At 42.0% G+C, this 24,157-nt stretch overlaps 1 protein-coding gene across 2 annotated transcripts in view; it reads left to right on the top strand.

Annotated features, from left to right (window-relative positions):
• The window catches only part of scyl2 (SCY1 like pseudokinase 2), an 89,228-nt gene that overhangs the window by 21,204 nt on the left and 43,867 nt on the right, over positions 1–24,157 (top strand). For both annotated transcript variants that reach the window (XM_059977560.1, XM_059977561.1), the window contains 3 exons: positions 9,919–10,076; positions 10,178–10,322; positions 16,425–16,574. In XM_059977560.1, the coding sequence (XP_059833543.1) occupies positions 9,919–10,076; positions 10,178–10,322; positions 16,425–16,574 (453 nt within the window). The remainder of the gene's footprint in view (positions 1–9,918; positions 10,077–10,177; positions 10,323–16,424; positions 16,575–24,157) is intronic.

The following is a 24,157-nucleotide window of genomic DNA, read 5'->3' as shown; positions in this document are numbered from 1 at the left end:
CAGTCCCTTTTGTACAGGTCATACTTGCCCCAGAAGAGGTCCCAATTATCCAGAAATCTGAATCCCTGACCCCTGCTCTAATTCTTCAGCCACCCATTTACCTGCCACTTCATTCTGTTCTTATCTACTCTGTCGCATGACACAGGCAGCAATCCCAAAATTAATACCCTTGAGGTTCTGCTTCTCAACTTCCTTTCTGTATTTTTTCTACCTGTGTCATTGGTACCAATATGTCCCACAACTTCTGGCTGCTTACCCTCCCTTTTCAGGATATTGTGGACGCGTTCAGAAACTCACAGACCCTGGCACCTGGGAAGCCAACTACCATCTGTGTTTCCTTTTCGTGTCTATGCAATCACCTGTCTGCCATCTATTATTGTAGAGTCCTCTATTACTGCTGCTATCTTCTTCAGTTCCTGACCCTTCTGAGCCACAGGGCCAGACTCGGAGTCAGAGGCACGGCCACTGTTGCTTCCCCCAGGTAGGTCATCCCCTCCCCCAACAGTAGTCAAAATGGAATACTTATTGTTGAAGGGGATAGACACAGGGCTGCTCTCAACTATCTGATGTTCTCCGTTCCCCCTCCTGACAGTTAAACATTTATCTGCCTCCTGCAGCCTTGGGGTGACTACCTCCCTGTAGCTCCTGACTACCACCTCTTAACTTTCCTTAACAAGCCAAAGGTCATCGAGCTGCAGCTCCAGTTCCTTAACATGGTCTCTAAGAAGCTGCATCTCGATGCACCTGGTGCAGATGAGGCCACTGGGGAGGCTGGTAGTCTCCTGGAAATCCTACATCTGACACCCAGAACAGAACTGTGGCCCTGTAGACAAAGCACCTATACTTTCTCGAGTTAAATAAGAAAAAAGAAATAAGGAATGAACTTACCTGCTTCCCTTCCTCCAGCTGTTCTTGCCGAAGCTGTGTTGAGCCAAAGCCTTACCACTCTGACTCTGACCACAATGACAACTGCTCCAATCAAAGACTCCCATTGAAAAGCTTTCTGCTTTTTAAAATGCTTTGCTAGGCTTTTAAGATATAAAATTGTTTTTATATTATTCTTTATAATTGTTCAATGTTGTTTTCTGTTGCAAGTCACACTCTGACCAACACACAATAAATACCTAACATATGTAAATGTAAATGGTGAATAAAATTGATCCTTGTAATGTTACAGCTCCATAAAACTCAAGGTTAGATCACACTTGGAGTATTGTGTTCATTTCTGGTTGCCTGTTTATAGGAAGGATGTGGAAGAGAGGGTGGTAGAATGGTTATAAGAGAAGATTTACCAGGATGCCATTTTATGAGAAAGCACATTTTATAAGGATAGGTTGAGCGAGTGAGCGAGGTAGGGCTTTTTTCTCTGGATCGAAGGAGAATGAAACTTGATAAAGGGTATATAAGGGGCACAGGGAAAGTGGACAGCCAGAGACTTTTCCCAGGATAAAATGTCTTAATATCAGAGGGCATAATTTTAAGTTGATTGGAGGGTATAAGGGGGTGTCAGAGGTAGGTTCTTTATGCAGAGAGTGGTGAGTGTGTGGAACACCCTGCCAGGGGCAATGATAGAGAGCAGATACATTAGGGACATTCAGAGACTCTTTAGATGGGCTTTTATGATAGAAAAGTGGAAGCCTATGTGGGAGGAAATGGTGAGATTCATCTTGGAGTAGGTTAAAAGTTGCTGTAACATCATGATCGGAAGGGCATGTACTACGTTGTATTGTTCTATGTACTGTAAGCTAAGTCAGAAAGAATAAAGAGCTCAGCAGGCCAGGCTGCATTTGTGGACAGCAGTACAATATTAATTAATATTGCACATCACATGACCTTTAATTCTGGGTATTGAGGAGTCTAATGGCTTGGGGGAAGAAACTTGCACAGTCTGGTCGTGAGAGCCTGAATGCTACGTTACCTTTTGCCATAGGAGGGAGAAGAGTTTGTGTGGGAGCTGTGTGGAGTCCTTCACAATACTGTTAGCTCTGAGATGGTGACACCTAGTAACTTAAAGCGGCTCATCCATTCCACTGCTGACCCCTCAATAAGAACTGGTGTGTGTTTTCCCAAATTCCACTTCTTGAAGTCCACAATCAATTCTTCATCATTGCAGCAACACCACACGACCAGCTGATCCATCTCATCCCTCTATGCCTCTTTGTTACCATCTGAGGTTCTGTCAACAATTGTGTCATCAGCAAGCTTATAGATGGCATTTGATCTGTGCCTAGCCACACAGCTGTGAGGTTAGAGAGAGTAAAGCAGTGGCTAAGCTTGTAACCTTAAGGTTGATTTCACCAAGGAGGGGATGTTATTTCCGATCTGCACTGGCTATGGTCTCCCAATTAAAAGAAAGTCAAGGATCCAGTTGCAGAGGAAGGTACACATACCTGGGTTTTGAAGTTTGTTGATTAGTACTGAGGTGATGATGTTATTGAAAGCTGAGTTTTAATCGATAAGCAGCAGTCTCACATTGGTTTTGCTGTTGTCCAGGTGGTCCAAGGTTGAGTGGAGAGCCAGTCAGATTGTACCCTTGGTAGACCCATTGTTGCAGAACATGTAAAAAGCCTTAACAGCACATACATCAGGTTAAATGACAACTTCTATCCCAATGTCATAGGACTATTTAACTGTCCCCTAGTATGATAAAATGGACTTTTGATTTGGAAACCTACCTTGCTTTGGCCTTACACCTTATTGCCTGCCCACACCGCATTCTGTTAATGTTTTACCTTGTACTACTCCAATGCACTGTTGTAATGATGATCTGTATGGATGGTAAAGTTCTTCATTGCAGTGCATATGACAATAATAAACCAATTTGTTTTGATTCTTTGGACCTACTGTATGCTTTTAGTTTGAAGTTCCTTTTGTATTTGAATCAGCCTTCCCTGTGTGTGGTTCAATGAATTTGATTTCCTGTATGACTAACCTATGGGGGGGGGGGGGGGGAACGGTTGCTGGATTTTGTGCACATGGATCTATCTATTTATTTTATTTCCACTTTCAAAATCTTTGGAACTGGAGCTGGTTAATTGGGACTCCCTGTCAAGAATTTAATTACCAGCATTAAACAGAACATCTGGGAATTAATTAAAGTATTATTAGATGCCTTCATTAGTAGCGGCTCCAATAAGACCAGCTTCACTGCACAGAAGGGAAAACCATTGCCTCTTTATAGTAATCATTGTGTTACACATTTACCCTATTTAGGATCTGACTGGTTGTTAGAGCCCAAGAATTCCAGTCATATTATTAGTGTAATTTTATAGGGTGGCATAGTAGTGTAGAGGTTAGCACATTGCTTTACAGTGCCAGTGGTTTGATTCTCTCTGCTGTTTGTAATGAATTTGTACATTCTCCCAGTGACTGCATAGGTTTCCTCCAGGTGCTCTGGTTTCCTCCCACATACCAAAAGCATGTACCATTCAAGGTTAGTGAGTTGTTGGAGCTGGAAGCAGGGTGACACTTAGCTGCCCAGTGCCATCCTCACTCATTTGATCTGGTACAAACAATGTATTTCATTGTGTTTCGATGTTTTGATATATATTTGTCAAACGAAGCCAGTAATTTTTAAAACTTTTAGACGATTATAAGAACATTAAGTTGGCTTGTAACAGTGTTGTCTGTGGGATTTCCACACAATAAATTTGGTTAAGTGTGTTCCTTCAGGTTTCCATTCATAGTTACATCTGATTGCATTTTGAGTTGTAGTGAAAAACTGAGCAGGTTTGGACTTTATTCCTCGAACTATAGGGGAATGAAGAGAAATTTGTAGAGGTATGTAAGATTATGAGGGATATAGATAGGTTAAGCACAAGCAGGTTTTTTCCACTGAGGTTTGCTGAGACACAAGCTAGAGATCATAGGTTAAGGGTGAAAGGTGAAATATTGAAGAGGAACCATGGGAGGAGGGGCACGGAACAGGTTGCCAACAGAATTGATGGATGGACCTTCAGCTGCAACATATAAGAGAAGTTTGGAGAAGCACATGGATGGGTGAGAGATGGAGGTCTACGGTCCAGGTGCTGGTCGATGCGAATAGGCAAAATGACAATTTGATACGGACTAGATGGTCAAAGGGCCTGTTTTGTGTACTGTAGAAAAAAGTATAATTAGCGCTTATGAAGTGACAAAACCTCTCAAGGCTCTTTGTAGGACTGTATAAGGACAATGTTTGTTACCAGATTGCTCAGCAGAGATACTAGCAGCAGAAGTTTGATGAAATGGTTGCTTTTAAAGAGCAGTTTAAAGCAAATGGAGGGGTTATATGTAGAAATTCATCCAGAAAGAATTGACACATGCGAGCCATGGAAACATAGATGTGTGGATTTGGACTTGGTTTGCCCACAGAAGGAAGAGTGTGATAATAGATGAAGTGAATTCTGCTTGGACGTCACTGACTGGGATCCTTGCTCTGTGACTGATGAGGAGGTGGAAGGGTGGGTTAGTAAGTTTGCAGAAGACATGGAGGTTGTATTTTTGTGGTTGTGTAAAAGGCTGTTGTTGATTAGAACAGCATGCAGAGTTGAGCAGAAAAGTGGCAGATGAAGTCCATCCTTGGAAAAGTATGAAGTGATACGGAAGATCAAACTTGAAACTGGACTGCAAGGTTAATGGCAGGTTTCTTAGCAGAATGGAGGAACAGAGGGATCTTGGGGTCCATATCCATAGATCCTTCAAAGTTGCTGTTCAAGTTGATAGAGTAGGCAAGAAGACGTATGATGTGTTGGCCTTCATGAATAGGAGAATTTAGTGTAAGAGCTGCAAGGTGATGTTGCAGTTCTGTATAACTCAGGTTAGACCACACATTAACAGTTGTGTTCAGTTCTGGTTGCTTCATTATGGGAAGGACTTGGCAGCTCTAGAGAGAGTGCAGCTATTTACCAGGATGATTAAAGAATTCATCTTATGAGGAAAGGTTGAGTGAGCTAGGGATTTTCTCTGGAGTGAAGGAAAATGGGAGATGGCTTTATAGAGTATATGAGATTGGGAGGGGCATAGATAGAGTGGATAGCCATTGCCTTTTTTGCAGAAGAGCAATGACTAATACCAGAGGACATCCCCTTAATGTGAGTAGAGGACAGTTTAGGGGAGATGTCAGAGTAGGTATTTTACACAAGGAGTGGTGGTTGCCTGGAATGCACTTACAGGGGTTGTGATAGAGGCTAATACAAAAGGGATATATGAAAGAATGGCACATGGATGTAGGGGAAACGGAGGGTTATAGGCTGTGTTGGAGAAAAGGGTTAAATTGGTCATGTTGTTGGTTTATATAGGTCAGCACAACATCGTGGGCTGAAGGGTCATTGCTATGCTGCACTGTAGTGTACCGGTTAATGTAATGCTTTACAGCGCCTGTGATCAACTATCAGTGTTTAACTCCTGCCGCAGTCTGTAAGGAGTTTGTCTGTTCTCTCTGTGATTGCATGGGTTTCCTCTGGGTGCTCTGGTTTTCTCTCACACTCCAAGATGTACAGGTTAGGGTTAGTAAGTTATGGGCATGCTATGTTGGCGATTCTTACGGGCTACCCCCAGAACGTATTCAGACTGTGTTGGTTGTTGACACATTTCACTGTACATTTCAATTACATGTGACAAATAAAGTTTGTCTTTATCTTAATCTGTGTTGTAATTCCCAAGTTGGTGCTCAGTTAACCAAAGGCACACGTGTTAGTGATGTAGCAAGGGGATTCAAAGATTTGCCAAACTTGAGAAGCAGACAAGTACAGAGAGCCAGTATGGATAAATCTAAAGCTAGAGCACCGATTTGTGAGAGCAAAATAGTTGAATCAGAATTTAATTAAAGTTAACTACTTAACGTCATTAATGTTAAACCACTTGGTATCAAAAAATCTGACAGAAACTTGTTGTTGCAATAAGATCAAAACCACAAGGACAGTGTAGTGTCATCAAAGTACAAGGGCAAGCTTGAGGAAAACATCATGAACTGTTTTAAGATCATGTTCAAGTTTATTGTCATTAAACTGTACACATGCATTCAGCTAAATGAAACGACTTTCCTCAGGGACCAAGGTGCACAACACAGTACGTACATCACATTCAACATATAAAATGATATTAACACAATAAAATATCTAGATGTAAACATAAAGTACATAAATTACATATTTAAATATACAGTAGTATACTGTGCTGTCATAAATAATGTGTACTGGGTGGTAGCAGATTATTCTCACAGCCTGGGGGAAGAAGCTTCCCTTCAAAGAGATTTCCATCTGGTACAGGAGTCGCAAGGCATCCGACCACAAGACCCCACAAAGGGTTGCGAGGACTGCTGAGAGGATCACTGGGGTCTCTCTTCCACCCATCAGAGATATTTATCCAGACCACTACCTACACAGGGTTCCTTAGCATTATCAGTGACCCCTCCCTTCTGTCCAACAATCTCTTTGACTCCTCTCTCCCCCCCCCCCCCCACACCGTAGGAGGTACCGTAACATTGGGATAAGAACTGTTAGGATGGGAAACAGCTTTTTCCTCCAAGCTGTAAGGCTACTAAACTCCCTGCCACCATCCAGGTCTCATTGTGTGTGCAGCACCAGTAGCATTATACTGTGAAAGTTGTATTAAGAGCAAGGGTTAAAGACGATGTCCAGACAAAGATGGTGTGCAGCAGTTGTAGACAAGTGAGACCGCCGGAGACGCCTCTACTTACTTGCAGACATGATAGGCTGGGGTAACTGTGGCAGTGTGTACTCAAGCCAGACACATAAGGCATCTGTAGTGAGACTTCCAGAAAGATCTTCCTCAAACCCATAGCGTCTCTTTATGCCCATGTTTCTCAACCGGGGTTCCGCAAGAGATTGTTATTTTAAAAGATTAAACGTCGTATTTTGAATTTCACGCAACGCATCATGCTGGTGCCCGCAGTGGTAGGCAGTGACTGAGCATTGTCATTAGCAATCTCGTTAAAGGTCTCTCAGCCCAGTATGGAAGTGCGCTGTAGGATTGTGTTTATTCTCAGTTTTTGAAGCAAGATAGGTGAGGCCATTGATAATTGGTGAGTGCTGTATTACATGGAGGGGAGGATGGTAGGCTGTTAAGGAGCATGAAGTGCATTTTCTGAGCTTTGAATGGACGGGCTGTTACTTCAGCCTCTCCCTCCAAAATTACCTCCCCTCCCCCCAACTTCCCCTTGCATGTCACCAACTGACTTATTGGAGTGATCAAGCTACCAGTGTAGTAGAAAATTCAAGGTGATTTTTGAAGAGGAATCTGCTAGGTCTAGGCCTACGGAGATTAATGATGAAGAATTACAATCTTCTGAGTCATCTCACTGCACTAGTGCAACAACGGACACAGATAAGTCCATCTTTACAACGAGAGCTACTTGTCAATGGGTTTCACATGGACTAGTGACCCAAATTGTCCCATTCCATTGTGCCCAGTCTGTGGCAAACAACTTAAAACATAGCGATGGCTGCAGCAAATTTGAAAGGTCACATAACTACATAAAAGTGCAGATTATTGTAAGTGACTATTGGAATCTCAAAACAAGCAGATTAAAGCTTTTGAAAATAACGTCACATTCAGTAAAAAGACCCAGGAAGGAAGTTATTTAGTAGCTTTAAGACCAGTTCACTTAAGAATATTTTAAAAACTGTGTGAAGAGTATCCTGCCTTTCGTAGGAAAGCAATGGACACTTTGCTGCAGTTTTCAACTTCTTGCATATGTAAGCACTTTTTCTTGTTTAACAAGCATGAAGAGCAAGGATAGCAATCATCTCATTTCAGCTGAAGGTGAAATCCATGTGTGCTTATCTCAAGTTCAATCCAGAATTGAGAAATTTATTCTGTTTTCCTCATGAGTTTTTTAAAAAATTTATGAAAGGTAAAGAAAGAGATTAATTTCAAGAAAGGTAAGCTAAGCTTAACTGTATTTTTTTTCAAGAAAGGTTGACTAAAAATTCATTCTCTGCTTAAAAGAGCATTGATGATCATTTTTGGATTATTATATCTACAACTTACTGATCACGCTAATGTTCCGTGAGCTGTATATTTAATAATTTTCAAATGTTCCTCCTGGGCAACAAGGTTGAGAAAGGCTGTTTTACATAATAGTGGTGCCGGAAACAGACAAGAAAAACAAAATGATGTGAAACCCAACCAATAAATAAGGGACAATTGACTTTGCCAACTTCAAAATATCGCCAGTCTGCATGAAGTTTCGATTGACTTTTAACACCTCAGTTGTTAATGGTGATTGATCCTGTGAGTAAGGATTTCAAACATATGCAATTTCCCAAATGGTTAATATCCATTACCAATAAGACAGTTTTCTATTCAGACTTCAGAACAGTGTGGGTGACGGGCCCATGCTGTTTGCTTTGATAACAAGTAAAAAAAAGGAATGCTTCAGTCGTAAAAGTGAATGTGTTCTCAGCCCTGTTACTTTAGCTATTTGATTTTATTATCAGCGACAACAATTCTGTTTACTTTTTATCTTGTGCGTTAATGCTCCTTATTATTTGTGGTAACTTTTCTTTGTGTTATATATGTGAGTTATATGTACTGTGTTGTTTATCATTGGTCAGGAGGAACATTCTTTCGTTTGGTGGTATATGTGTGTATGGTTGAATGGCAATGAATTGAACTTGAACCTGACAATGCTAAGGGCTCTGCAGTGCTTCTGATATATGTTCTGGAAAGGGGGTGGGGAGACTCTGGATGATGATCTCATCAGTCTTCACAATCCATTATGAAGTCTTGTGGTAAATTACCTTTCAATTCCCATACAGCTCATCAGAACACTCAATGGTGCTCCAGTAAAATGTGGTTGGAACTGGGGTGCAGAGCCTCACTCACCTCAGCCTCCTCAGGAAGTGGAGGCTCTGCTGTGTTTTCTTAACTAAAGAGGTGGAGTTCAGGGTTCAGGTGAGATGTTCTGTGATGTACACTCCAAGAAACTTGGTTCACCTGACTCTCCACGGAGTAGCCTTTGTGTAGTAGGAGTGGTCAGCCTGTACCTTCCTGAAGTCCACAAGTGGCTCTGCCTCCTCCTTGTATGCCAACTCATCGTTGTTGCTGATGATGCCAAATACAGTGGTTAGAGCTGGATCAAGCAGTACAGACATGCATCAGCAGTGTAAACACTTTGCTCTGGGGCTGTTGGTGCCAACACAGACCTTTGACTGAGGTCTCTCCCATCAAAAAGTAAAATCCAGTGACGGAGAGGCGTTCAGACCTGACAAGGACATCTTGCTCACCAGCTTCTGAGGAATGAACTCAAGTTGATGAGCATTACTCTCCAGCTGGGACAAGACTGAGACTGTTGTATCACTGGTGGTTTGATTGGGGCAATATGCAAACTAGCAGGGGTTCAGTGTAATGGATTTCATGCAGTTCATGACCGGCTGCTGACTGTTTGCTGACTGTTTGTGCCACTACTGTTTGTTGACACCACTATTTTCGGACCTGGTTTTGTGATCCAACCGACAAAGTCCTGATGGTGACTTGGCTCTAAAATGGGCTTCCTTTTTGTTCTAAATATGTTCTTTCTTGTAAAAATAATGTATAATTTATGTTAATTGATTTTCTTCTGAATGCTGCTTATCTGATGCTATATGCTGGTGACACTGCTGCAAGTTTTTAATTGCACCTGTGCACACGTACTTGTGCAGATGAGTTTGGTTTTGACCCTACTGTTTCAAAGATTTTCTTACCTAGCATTGGAATGCACATACATTACATGATTTTTGCAAAGGTTTTTATCATTATGCAGATAGAGAACAGATTGATTACAGTTTCTTCCAGTGGTCATTGTGAAGCACTAGTAATTCACATTTCATATTCTTTTCAATTCTCACAGTAATCTTTAACATTCAATAGAATCAATTGTAAAATGCAATTTTAATATTTCAATTCTGTGACATTGATCAAGTCTCCTTGTTTCAGGAAGTGGCTGTGTTTGTTTTTGACAAAAAGCTAATCGAGAAGTACCAGAAGTTTGAAAAGGACCACATAATCGAGTCACTCAAGAAAGGTGTGCAACAGCTGACGAGACTGAGGCACCCACGACTGCTGACTGTACAGCATCCACTAGAGGAGTCCAGGTAGAGCCATTCTGATGCATGTGTTGCTAACTCTTCATGTGAAAATTAACTCTTGTTAAACTGATTTTTTTCTTTTGTGGTCTAACTGAACTTCTTTTTAGAGACTGTTTAGCCTTTTGCACGGAGCCCGTCTTTGCAAGCTTAGCCAATGTCCTCGGTTGCTATGACCACCTACCGTCTCCTGTGCCTGCAGAAGTTAAAGAGCACAAGCTTTATGATGTGGAAATCAAATATGGTTTGCTGCAGGTGAGTGGATGGTGCGTTTTCAACATACTCAACTCTATGATAGTAACACACACAAAATGCTGGAGGAACTCAGCAGGTCAGGTAGCATTTATGTTACAATTATGGCTGAGACCCTTCATCAGGACTGGAAAAGAAGGGGGCAGAAGCCAGAATAAGAAGGTGGGAAAGGAAAAGAGAAGTACAAGCTGGCAGGTCATAGGTGAGACCAGGTGAGGGAGAAGAGGGTGGGTGGGGGAGGGAAAATGATATGGGAAGCTGGGAAGGGATAGGTGCAAGAGTTAAGGGCTGAAGAGAAAGGAATCTGATATGAGGAATAGAATTTTTTTTACAAGTTTTGGTCTGAAATGTCGACTGTACCCTGAGGTCCTAGACCTGCCAATATTAGAAAGGTCCTCACTATGACCTCTCTATTTAGGCCTTTCAATATTCGATAATTTTAGTGAGATCACCCTCTCTTCCCCGCCCCCCCAAAGAAAAACCTCTGGTGTGTTAACCAGGCATCTTTAGCACTGTTAGTTGTGAGTGTGAGCTGGGTGTCAATCTAGATTTTGGGCTGAATAGGTGGTAAGAAGACTGCCAGTGTGTCCCAGAGGAGTCTATTTGTGCCCTTTGTACTCGATGTTGTGCTGACTTTTTAACCCACTGTAATATCAATCTAACCCTTCCCTCCTACTTAGTCTTCCATTTTTCTATCATCTGTATACCTATGATTTTACCTAGACTTTCTTAAATGCTTCTGAAAGACCTTACTGGTGCTGTCTGTAAGGAGTTTATATGTACATTCTCCTCATGACCACGTGGGTTTCCTCTGGGTCCTCCCACATTCCAAAGAAGATTAATTGATCACATAGGTATAATTGGGCATCACAAGCTCGTTGGGCCAGAAAGAACTGTTACTGTACTATAGATTTAAGTAAAACCAAAAATAAATAAAATTATCTAAATTCAAAGAATTTTGGAAGATTATAGCTATTGCATCTGCTGTTTCATTAGATACAAGGATGTAAGTCATCTGGGACAGGGACTGACTGGGTTTCAGCATCATAAATTTTCCTAACATCAATTCACTAAATCCAGTTTCATTCATTCCTCCTCACCATTATTTGTTGTGGAATGTTTGTCATAACTTCTTCCACAAAAATGATGAAAAGTCTAAGACCATAAGACACAGGAGTAGAGTTTGGCCAAGAACCTATCAATCTCTGCTTTACATACAGTTGCAAGAAAAAGTTTGTAAGCCCTTTTCAATTACCTGGTATTTTGCATTGAGTACTCATAAAATGTGGTCTGATCTTCATCTAAGTCACAATAATAGACAAACACAATTTGCCTAAACTAATAACACACAAACAGTTGTACTTCTCGTCAATATTGAATACACCATTTAAACAATCAGTCTAGATTCAGAAAAGTATGTGAACCTCTAGGGTTGTGCCTTCCACAAAAGCTGTTTGGAGTCAAATGTTCCAGTCAATGAGATGAGAATGGAGGTGTAGGTTGTAGAGGTGTCATGCCCTATTAAAAAAAAGACATGCAAAGTCAGGTTGTTAATAGAACTTGCTCTTTTCAAGAAAGATCTGTTTATATGCAGCATGTCTTGATCAAAAGAACTTTCAGACATTAGAAGAAGAATTGTAGAGATGCATGAAGCTGAAAAAGGCTACAAAAGGATTTTTAAAGACCTGAGTGTTCATCAGTCCACAGTAAGAGTCCTCTACAAATGGAGGAAATTCAGTATTGTTGCTTCTTTCCGTAGGAGTGGGCATCCTGTAAAGATCACACCGAGAGTACAATGTGCAATGGAGGTGAAAAAGAACCAAAGGATAACAGCAAAAGACCTGCAGAAATCTCAAAGACTTGCTAAAGTCTTTGTTCACGTGTTCACTATAAGAAAAACACAGAACAAGAATAGTATTTGTGGAAGGACACTACAGAGGAAATCACTGCTCTCCAAAAAAAAACATTGCTGCATGTCTCAAGTTTGCAGAAGACCAGCTGGGGCACAATACTTCTGGGGCAATGTTCTGTAGACAGATGAGAAAAAAGTTGGAACTTTCTGGCATAAATGCACATTGCTATGTTTGGAGGGAAAAGGGCACTGGACATCAACACCAAAACCTCCTGCCAACTGTGAAGCATGGTGGAAGGAGCATTATGGTTTGGGACTGCTTTGCTGCCGCAGGGCTTGGATAGCTTGCAATCATTGAGGGAACAATGAATTCAAAATTATGTCAAGACATTTTACAAGAGAATGGGTAGCAGTCTGTTACCTGAAGCTTAATAGAAGTTGGATGATGCAACAAGACAGTGATCCAAAACACAAGAATAAATCAACAACAGAATGGTTTATAAAAAAAAAGAAAATTCGTGATTTGCAATGGTCAAGTCAGGATCCAGACCTTAACCAAATTGAGATGCTGTGACATGACCTGAAGAGGGCTGTTCATGCAGGGTATCCCAGAAATATTGATGAACGAAAGTTTGTATGGAGAAATGGTCTAAAATTCCTCCTTATCATTGTCCAAGTCAGACCAAAAGCTACAGAAAACATTTAGTGGAGGCTATTTCTGCTAAAAGAGATTCTACCAGTTATTAAATACAAGGGTTCCTATACATTTTGGACTGTGAATGATTAAAAATTGTGTTCAACAAAGACATGGAAAGTACACTTGTTTGTGTGTTATTAGTTTACGCAGATTGTGTTTGTCTATTATTGTGTCTTAGATGAAAATCAGAACACATTTTATGAGTAATTAGTGCAGAAGACTAGTTAATTGCAAAGGGTTTACAAACTTTTTCTTGCAACTGTATCCCCAATGATTCACATGCTGCGATTGTGACTCCCATCTCCCCTTCCCCCACCACCACTCACTCCCTCAGATCCCATCATCAGCTCCTGGGCCCTCAGAGGCTCCATCTTCTTCTCACCCCAACCCTTCCCTCTCCACTGTCACTACCAGCCTCCCTCCCCCCTCTGATCCCATCTCTCATCCGTGCTGGGTCGTTACCATTCCCTCCAACCTTCAACTCTCTGAGGCAGAGCACTCTGTCCTCAGTAAAGGCCTCAGCTTTGTCCCCCTTCGCCCACACCTCAGTGAGTTCCGCGTACGCCATGACGCTGAACTCTTCTTCCGCCAGCTCTGTCTCCGAGCTTACTTCTTTGACAAGGACTCTCCTACACCCACCAATGACCCCTTCTTCCGTCTTCAACCTTCCTCCTCTTCATGGACATCAACCGTCTCGACTTCACCACACCCTGTTCCAATTCCAACCTCACTCCTTCCGAACGCTCTGCTCTCCGCTCCCTCCACACCAATCCCAACCTCACTATAAAACCTGCTGATAAGGGGGGGAGCTGTTGCTGTCTGGCGTACTGACCTCTACCTGGCTGAGGCACAGCGACAACTCTCTGATACCTCTTCTTATTTACCCCTTGATCATGACCCCACTAAGGAGCACCAGGCCACTGTCTCCCATACCATCACCAACCTTATCAGCTCTGGGGATCTCCATTCCACTGCCACCAACCTCATAGTTCCCACACCCCGCACTTCTCGTTTCTACCTCCTACCCAAGATCCACAAACCTGCCTGTCCAGGTAGACCTATTGTCTCAGCTTGCACCTGCCCCACCGAACTCATTTCTGCATACCTTGACACTGTCTTATCCCCCCTTGTTCAATCTCTTCCCACCTATGTTCGTGACACTTCTCACGCTTTGAATTTTTTCTTTTTTGTAATTTATTTTTATACTGAAGTTCATTATCATCAAACAAACATTTCCATAAGATGTGTTTCAGACATTGTATCTATATATCATATATATCACAAATCTCTACAAAGTATTTATCTGAGGTACACACTTATAGAAAAGAGTAGAGAGAAAAAACAAGCAAAAGGGAAGAACTATGTACAAGTAGGGAGTGATCTTTTGTTTTTACAACAGATTCATTGATTTGTGAGAATAAAGTCAGGCCTATGAGGTATTATTTAGTTAAACCATTTTTCCCAGTATGAATCAAATTGTTCCAAATTGGATAAAATTCTCTTACGTTTTGTAAGAAAGAAATAAATAAATTCTCCGCAGTGTGGATTTTTTTTTATTTCCGTTCCTTTTCCCCATTCTTGCCCCTCTTTTCAGTTCAAATATTTTTTGAAAAATATTATATTTGATGGAATAACGGGGCTTAATACGTGTTTTTCCAGAGGAGCTAGTGACTTAAGCTGCCATCCTCAACGATGACGTCGCCAGAACCCCCGCTTTGAATTTTTTCAATGATTTTAAGTTCTCTGGCCCCCACCGCCTTATTTTCACCATGGACGTCCAGTCCCTATATACCTCCATACCCCACCAGGACAGTCTCAAAGCTCTTTGCTTTTTGCTGCTTTTTGGATTCTACACCTAACCAATTTCCCTCTACCACCACTCTCCTCCGTCTAGCGGAATTAGTTCTTACTCTCAATAATTTCTCCTTTGGCTCCTCCCACTTCCTTCAAACCAAGGGTGCAGCCATGGGCACCCGCATGGGTCCCAGTTATGCCTGCCTTTTTATTGGCTTTGTGGAACAGTCCATGTTGCAAGTCTATATGGGTATCCGTCCCCCTCTTTTCCTTCACTACATCGACAACTGCATTGGTGCTGCCTCCTGCACACATGCTGAGCTCGTTGACTTCATTAACTTTGCTTCCAACTTTCACCCTGCCCTCAAATTCCTCCGACTCCACAGCATCTGCTCTCAGGATGAGGCTTTTCATTCCAGGATGAAGGAGATGTCCTCCTTTTTTAAACAAAGGGGCTTCCCTTCTTCCACCATCAACTCTGCTCTCAAACGCATCTCTCCCATTTCCCGCACATCTGCCCTCACCCCATCCGCCCGCCACCCCACTCAGGATAGGGTTCCCCTTGTCCTCACCTACCACCCCACCAGCCTCCAGGTCCAATGTATAATTCTCCGTAACTTCCGCCACCTCCAGCGGGATCCCACTACCAAGCACATCTTTCCCTCCCCTTCTTTCTGCTTTCCGCAGGGATCGCTCCCTAAGCGACTCCCTTGTCCACTCATCCCCCCCATCCCTTCCCACCGATCTCCCTCCTGCCACTTATCCTTGTAAACGGAACAAGTGCTACACCTGCCCTTACACTTGCTCCCTCACCACCATTAAGGGCCCCAGATCCCGGTGTGGCCTTTTATATATTGGTGAGACCCGACGCAGACTGGGAGACTGTTTCGCTGAACACCTACGCTCGGTTTGCCAGAGAAAGCAGGATCTCCCAGTGGCCACACATTTTAATTCCACATCCCATTCCCATTCCGATATATCAATCCATGACCTCCTCTACTGTCAAGATGAAGCCACACTTAGGTTGGAGGAACAACACCTTATATACTGGCTGGGTAGCCTCCAACCTGATGGCATGAACATTGACTTCTCTAACTTCTGTTAATGCCCCTCCTCTCCTTCTTACCCCATCCCTGACAATATTTAGTTGTTTTTTTTCTCTCTGCCCATCATTCTGCCTGTTCTCCATCTCCCACTGGTGCTTCCACCCCCCCCCCACCCTTTCTTTATCCCGAGGCTTCCCGTCCCATGATCCTTTCCCTTCTCCAGATCTGTATCCCTTTTGCCAATCACCTTTCTGGCTCTCAGCTTCACCCCACCCCCTCCAGTCTTCTATCATTTCGCAGTTCCCCCCTCCCCCGACTACTTTCAAATCTCATAGTATCTTTCCTTTCAGTTAGTCCTGATGAAGGGTCTCGGCCTGAAACATCAACAGTGCTTCTCCCTGTAGATGCTGCCTGGCCTGCTGTGTTCCACCAGCATTTTGTGTGTGTTGATTCTGCCATTTCCTTGGTCTTTACAACTGTTTCCCCAGGTTGTTTGTACTCTAGTCTATAATTCAGTCCCTCAGGCTTTAGTGTATAAAACACTGTTGAATAAACTGTTGTTGCCTAGGAATATGTGACTGGTCCTCCAAGATTTTCAGCAGTACATGTGCTGTCCTAGACTTTTGTACTTATAGAATGTCCATGGTTATGATCATGCAGTTATCTTAATTAAGTCCATTTTAAACTGTAATAATATGACACTTGCTTACTTGCAGGTTTGTGAAGGCCTCTCCTTTCTGCACAGCAGTGTTAAGATGATTCATGGGAACCTAACACCAGAGAATATCATTCTGAATAGAAGTGGTGCCTGGAAAATCATGGGTTTTGATTTTTGCATATCATCTTCCAATTCATCGGAACAGGAGGTAGTGACAGGATAATTCATTCAATTGTTTTGTGATTCCAACAAGACATTATTTTAACAGATTTTAACAGGTCCAACAGGTTATTTTCTTAGCATCTATTACTATTACTATCTATTAGTGGATGTGGCCTTGTGGATCAGATTAGTCCCCTCCTTACTTATAGTTTTGTGGTGCTGTGTTGTTGTAGCAATTAGCGTAAAACTTTCTGGTGCCAGCAATCACAATTAGGGTTCAATTCCTGTCACTGTCTACTAGGAGTTTGTATGTTCTCCCCACTAAGCAATTACCATTAACAGATCAGTTGCAATACCAGAGGAAGCAACACACTGGACCATTGCTACACCATCATTAAGAATGTCTACGATGCTATTCCCCGCCCTCATTTTGGGAAATCTGATCACCTGACTGTACTTCTACTCCTTGAGTATAGGCAGAGACTGAAGACTGCCAAAACCAGTAGTGAGGACCAAGAAGTATGGACAAGGGAAGCACAGGAGCGCCTCCAGGTCTGTTTTGAATTGGTGGACTGGACTGTATTCAGGGATTCATCTTCGAACCTGGAGGAGTATGCTGCAGTTGTAACCGACTTAATTAAAATCTGCTTGGATGAGTGTGTGCACACAACGACTCACTGTATATTCCCAAACTGAAAACCGTGGATGAACCAGGAGGTACGTCATCTGTTGAGGGCAAGATCCGTGACATTCAAGTCTGGTGACCCAGGCCTGTACCAGAAAACCAGGTATGATTTGCGGAGGGCTATTTCAAGGGTGAAGAGACAATTTCGAATGAGGTTGGAGGTGAAATCTGATGCACCGCAACTCTGGCAGGGTTTGCAGGGTATTACTTCCTACAAAGCGAAGCCCAATAGCATGAATGGCAGTGATGCTTCATTACCAGATGAACTCAATGCTTTGAAAGGGAGAACACAACTACAGCTGTGAAGATCCCTGCTGCACCTGATGACCTTGTGATCTCTGTCTCAGAGGCTGACGTTAGGTTGTCTTTCAGGAAGGTGAACCCTCGCAAGGTGGAAGGTCCAGATGGAATACCTGGTAAGGCTCTGAAAACCTGTGCTAACCAACTAGCGGGAGTATTCAAGGACATTTTCAACCTCTCACTGCTACGGGCAGAAGTTCCCACTGGCTTCAAAAAGGCAATAATTATGCCAGTGCCTAAGAAGAATAATGTGAGCTGCCTAAATGACTATTGCCTGGTAACACTCACATCAACGGTGATGAAATGCTTTGAGAGGTTGGTCATGATTAGACAACTCCTGCCTCAGCAAGGACCTGAACCCATTGCAATTCGCCTGTTGCCGCGATAGATCAACAGCAGATGCAACTTGATGGCTCTCCACACAGCTTTAGACCGCCTGGACAACACAAACACCTACGTCAGGATGCTGTTCATCGATTATAGCTCAGCATTTAATACCATCATTCCCACACCTGGACCTCTGTACCTCCCTCTGCAACTGGATCTAACCGGAAGACTACAATCTGTGCAGATTGGTGATGACATATCCTCCTCGCTGATGATCAACACTGGCGCACCTCAGGGGTGTGTGCTTAGCCCACTGCTCTACTCTCTATATACTTATGACTTTGTGGCTAGGCATAGCTCAGGTACCATCTATAAATTTGCTAACGATGCAACCATTGTTGGTAGAATCTCAGGTGGTAACGAGAGGGCGTACAGGAGTGAAATCAGCATTTGGAGCTATGATGTTGCGGCCATTACAGAGACTTGGATGGTGCAGGGGCAGTAATAGCTACTTCAAGTGCCAGGCTTTAGATGTTTCAGAAAGGATAGAGAGGAAGGCAAAAGAGGTGGGGGTGTAGCACTGTTGATCAGAGATAGTGTCGTGGCTGCAGAAAAGGAGGAAGTCATTGGAGGGGTTAGCTATGGAGTCTCTGTGGGTGGAAGTTAGGAATAGGAAGGGGTCAATAACTCTACTTGGGTGTATTTTATAGACCACCAAACGTAGCAGAGACATTGAGGAGCAGATGGGGAGACAGATTCTGGAAAGGAGTAATAATAACAGGGTTGTTGTGGTGGGAGATTTTAGTTTCCCAAATATTGATTGGCATCTCCCTAGAGTGAGGGGAGTAGATGAGGTAGAGTTTGTTAGGTGTGTTCAGGAAGGTTTCTTGACGCAATATGTTGTTAAGCCTACAAGAGGAGTGGCTGTTCTTAATCTGGTATTGGAAAATGAACCTGGTTAGGTGTCAGGTCTCTCAGTGGGAGAGCATTTTAGAGATAGTGATTGCAATTCTATCTCCTTTACCATAGCATTGGAGAGAGATAGGAACAGACAAGTCAGGGAAATGTTTAATTGGAGTAAAGGGAAATAGGATATCAGGCAGGAACTTGGAAGCATAAATTGGAAACAGATGTCCTCAGGGAAACATACAGAAAAAATGTGGCAAATGTTCAGGGATATTTGCGAGGGGTTATGAGTAGGTACGTTCCTATGAGACATGGAAAGGATGGTTGGGTACAAGATCAGTGGTGTACAGAGGCTGTTGTAAGTCTAGTCAAGAAGAAGAACTTAAAGGTTCAAAAATCTAGGTAATGATAGGAATGATAAGAATATAAGGCTGGCAGGAAGGAGCTTAAGAATGAAATTAGGAGAGCCAGAAGCGGCCATGAGAAGGCATTGACGGACAGGTTTAAGAAAAACCCCAAGGCATTCTACAAATATGTGAAGAGCAAGAGGATAAGACGTAAGAGAATAGGACCAATCAAGTGTGACAGTGGAAAAGTGTGTATGGAACCGGAGGAAATAACGTAGGTACTTAATGAATACTTTGATTCAGTATTCATTACGGAAGAGGATCTTGGCGATTGTAGGGATGACTTGCAGTGGACTGAAAAGCTTGAGCATGTAGATATTAACAAAGAGAATGTGCTGGAGCTTTTGGAAAGCATCAAGTTGGATAAGTCACTGGGACCAGATGGGATGTACCCCGGGCTTCTGTGGGAAGCGAGAGAGGAGATTGCTAAGCCTCTGGCAGTGATCTTTGCATCATCAATGGGGATGGGAGAGGTTCCAGATTGGAGGGTTGCGGATGTTGTTCTCTTATTCAAGAAGGGGAGTAGAGATAGGCCTCGAAATTATAGGCCAGTGAGTCTTACTTCAGTTGATGGAGAAGATACTGAGAGGCAGGATTTATGAGCATTTGGAGAGGCATAATATGATTAGGAATAGTCACCATGGCTTTGTCAAAGGCTGGTCGTGCCTTACGAGCCTGATTGAATTCTTTGAGGATGTGACTAAATACATTGATGAAGGTAGAGCCGTAGATGTAGTGAATATGGATTTTAGAAAGGCATTTGATAAGGTACTCCATGCAAGGCTTACTGAGGAAGTAAGGAGGCATGAAATCCAAGGGAACATTGCTTTGTAGATCCAGAACTGGCTTGCCCACAGAAGGCAAAGTGTGGTTGTAGACGGGTCATGTTCTGCATGGAGGTTGGTGACCAGTGTTGTGCCTCAGGGGTCTGTTCTGGGACCCCTACTCATTATGATTTTTATAAATAACCTGGATAAGTAAGTGGAAGGATGGGTTAGTAGATTTGCTGATGACACAAAGGTTGGGGGTATTGTGGATAGTGTGGAGGGCTGTCAGAAGTTACAACGGGCCATTGATAGGATGCAAGATTGGGCTGAGAAGTGGCAGATGGAGTTTAACCCAGATAAGTGTAAAGTGGTTCATTTTGGTAGGTCAAATATGATGGCAGAATATAGTATTAATAGTTAGACTCTTGGCAGCGTGGAGGATCGGAGGGATCTGGGGGTCCGAGTCCATAGAATACTCAAAGCTGCTGTGCAGGTCGACTCTGTAGTTAGAAAGCATATGATGCATTGGCCTTCATCAATCGTAGAATTGAGTTTAAGAACCAGGAGGTAATGTTGCAGTTATGTAGGGCCCTGGTCAGACCCCACTTGGAGTACTGTGGTCAGTTCTGGTCACCTCACTACAGGAAAGATGTGGAAGCCATAGAAAGGGTGCAGAGGAGATTTACAAGGATGTTGCCTGGATTGGGGAGCACACCTCATGAAAATAGGTTGAGCAAACTCGGCCTTTTCTCTTTGGAGCGACAGAGGATGAGAGGTGACCTGACAGAGGTGTACAAGATGATGAGGGGCATTGATCGTGTGGATAGTCAGAGGTTTCACTGGGCTGAAGTGGCTAGCACAAGAGAGCATAGTTTTAAGGTGCTTGGAAGTAGGTACAGAAGAGATGTCAAAGATAAGGTTTTTACGCAGAGAGTGGTGAGTGCGTGGAATGGGCTGCCGGCAGTGAAGGCAGAAACGATCGGGTCTTTTAAGAGACTCCTGGATGGCTACATGGAGCTTAGAAAAATAGAGGGTTATGGGTAAAGCCTAGGTAGTTCTAAGGTAGGGACATGTTCACCACAGCTTTGTGAGCTGAAGGACCTGTATTGTGCTGTAGGTTTTCTGTGTTTCTAACTAGTGGAGTGGTGCCGCAGTAACAGCCTGGCATTCAGCGTCTATAAGATGAAAGAGCTGATTGTGGACTTCACGAGGGTAAGACAAAGGAACACATACCAATCCTCATAGAGGGATCAGAAGTGGAGAGAGTGAGCAGTTTTAAGTTCCTGGGTGTCAAGATCTCTGAGGATCTAACATGGTCCCAACATATAGATGTAGTTATAAAGAAGGCAAGACAGATTTGGAATGTCAACCAATACACTCATAAATTTCTGTAGATGTACCGTGGACAGGCTGCATATGTTATGAGCAGCTACTGCACAGGACTGAAAAAAGCTGCAGAGGGTTGTAAATCTAGTCAGCTCCATCTTGGATACTAGCCTACAAAGTAGCCTTTCTACAGGGGACAGTGTTTCAGAAAGGCAGCATCCATTATTAAGGACCTCCAACACCCAGGGCATGCCCTTTTCTCACTGTTACCATCAGGTAGGAGGTACAGAAGCCTGAAGGCACACACTCAGTGATTCAGGAACAGCTTCCCCTCTGCCATCTGATTCCTAAATGGACATTGAAGCTTTGGACACTACCTCACTTTTTTTTATTATACAGTATTTCTGATCTAGTTGTTGATAGCAAGAAGTCTACCAGGATACCCAAATCCTTCTCATGCAGTGCACTTTTTAACTCAAGAGCCTCCCATTGTGGGGACGTCACGTGATGACGTAGGATTGAGACGCTGGAACCCAGCTCTCCTGTAAAAAATCAGTAAATTAATGTTTAAGTGAAGAAAAGTTAGTTAATACTTTCTAAAAGTTACTTATAAACTACTCCGGATTGTTTCAAGTTATGCCTTATAAACAGAAGATGAAGAAAACTACTACCTTGAAGACAACGCAAGTTGGAACAGAATCAAGGCCCACCTCTGCCACAGAACCGCGGGTTCAGGTACATTATACCACCGGCGATACAGAACAGGAAACTGCGGCAACATCGACCATTTCTAAAGAAAAAGAACAACGAGAACTGCGCAATCGTGAAGGAAGGAGCATGCGCAAACGAGAACAACCTGAACTACAAATCCTAGTTACGAATGAAACCGAAAGTGAAAGTGAATCTGAGGGAGAGTCCGATTCTCTGGAAAAATCAGACGAAGATGGAGGTAAAAGTTCTTCTGGAAATGTAGAAAAGACTTTGATGCAAATAATGCGTAAATTAGGCGCATTATAAGTAATCTAAAAAAATGATAAATGTGGAGATTATGTTTGAGAAAATGACAAAAAGGAAAAAATGGAAAAGGGAATTTTAGATTTGGAAACTACAACGGAAGACATGGTTGAAAGAATGAATAAAATGGAAGATGATATTACTGCCTGGACATTAGAAAGAAAACAGATGTTGGAAAAAGTTGATAAGCTTGAAAATTTTAGTAGACGAAATAATATTAAAATTGTTGGACTTAAAGAAAATATAGAAGGAGAAGATCCAATAATTTTTTTCAAAACGGATTCCTGAAAAATTAGAAATGGAAGGAGAAACTCTAATTGAAATTGAAAGGGCTCATAGAGCCTTAAGGTCAAGACCTCAAGCTGACCAAAATCCACGATCAATTTTGATAAAATGCTTAAGATACCAAGACAAAGAAAAGATCCTGAAGGCGGCTGCCCAATGTGCCAAAAAAAACGGGCCATTGATGATAGCAGGGAAGGCAGTTCTTTTCTATCCTGATATAAGTTATAACCTTTTGAAGAGAAAGAAGGAATTTAACCCAGCGAAAAGAGTTTAATGGGAAAAGGTAATTTTTTTGGAGGAGGGAAAATGAAGATTTTTTACCGATTATCGAGAAGCGGAGAAGTTTCCACAAAATCTTCCAAATACTTTCTAATTACACATAGAGATCTCCAAGTGTAATGGATTAAAGATGGAGACAGAGACAGTGAATGGAAGTGATGGACATTTAAGGATGACATAGGGGAGAAAAGCAAAATTTCCGATATACTAATTGAGAATAGTACTTTTTTTTCTTATATATACTTTTTTATGTTGCGGGGGGCTGGGGAGCTTTGGGATTACTACAGTATTCACGTGTGTAATCATGGCGATCGCCATGACCTGTACAATAGAGGGGGGTAATGTTGTGTTCTTTTTTTTTCACAACATTAGTTAGGGGGGTATTTTGTTTTTTTCTTTATACTCTATTTTTCTTCTATCTTTCTGCCTGGATGATCGGTGGGAACACACATAGCAACATGGAGAATTTTAGAAAGATTTCCCAAGATACGACAAAAGTTGAAAGATTAGGTATTATTATAGATTGGAGTAACATAATTGAAAATAATGACTAATTTACTGAATTTTTAAAGATTTAATGTTAATGGGCTTAATGGACCGGTGGAAAGAAAAAGAATTTTAACATACATTAAAAAAAATGAAAATAGATATAGCTTTTTTTACAAGAAACACACTTAATGGAGATACAACATCAGAAATTAAAAAGAGACTGGGTTGGAAATGTTATTGCAGCTTCATTTAATTCAAAGGCGAGAGGAGTTGCAGTTTTGGTTAATAAAAATTTACCAATTAAAATACAAAATGTATTAATTGATTCGGCGGGGAGATATGTAATTATACATTGTCAATTTTTTTCAGAATTATGGACTCTTATGAATATTTATGCACCAAACGAAAATGATGTAAAATTTATACAAGAGGTCTTTTTGAATTTGGCTAACGCGCATGACAAAATATTAATAGGTGGAGATTTTAACTTTTGTTTAGATCCAGTTTTAGATAGATCAATGAAGGTTGTCACAAAATTAAAAGTAGCAAAATTAACTCTATCATTGATGAAAGACTTAAATTTGATTGCTATATGGAGAAGAATTAACCCAAAAGAAAGAGATTATTCATTTTATTCAAATAGACATAAAACATATTCAAGGATAGATTTTTTCTTAATATCAACGAATATGCAAGATAGAGTGAAAAACATGGAATATAAAGCGAGAATATTGTCAGATCATTCTCCTTTGATAATGACAATGATAATGATAGATAAAGAGGAATCAATTTATAGATGGAGATTTAATTCAATGTTACTAAAGCTTCAAGATCTTTGTGATTT

Source organism: Hypanus sabinus, chromosome 8, assembly GCF_030144855.1.
Source record: "Hypanus sabinus isolate sHypSab1 chromosome 8, sHypSab1.hap1, whole genome shotgun sequence".
NCBI lineage: Eukaryota > Metazoa > Chordata > Chondrichthyes > Myliobatiformes > Dasyatidae > Hypanus > Hypanus sabinus.
This window is presented reverse-complemented; position numbering and strand designations above follow the sequence as displayed.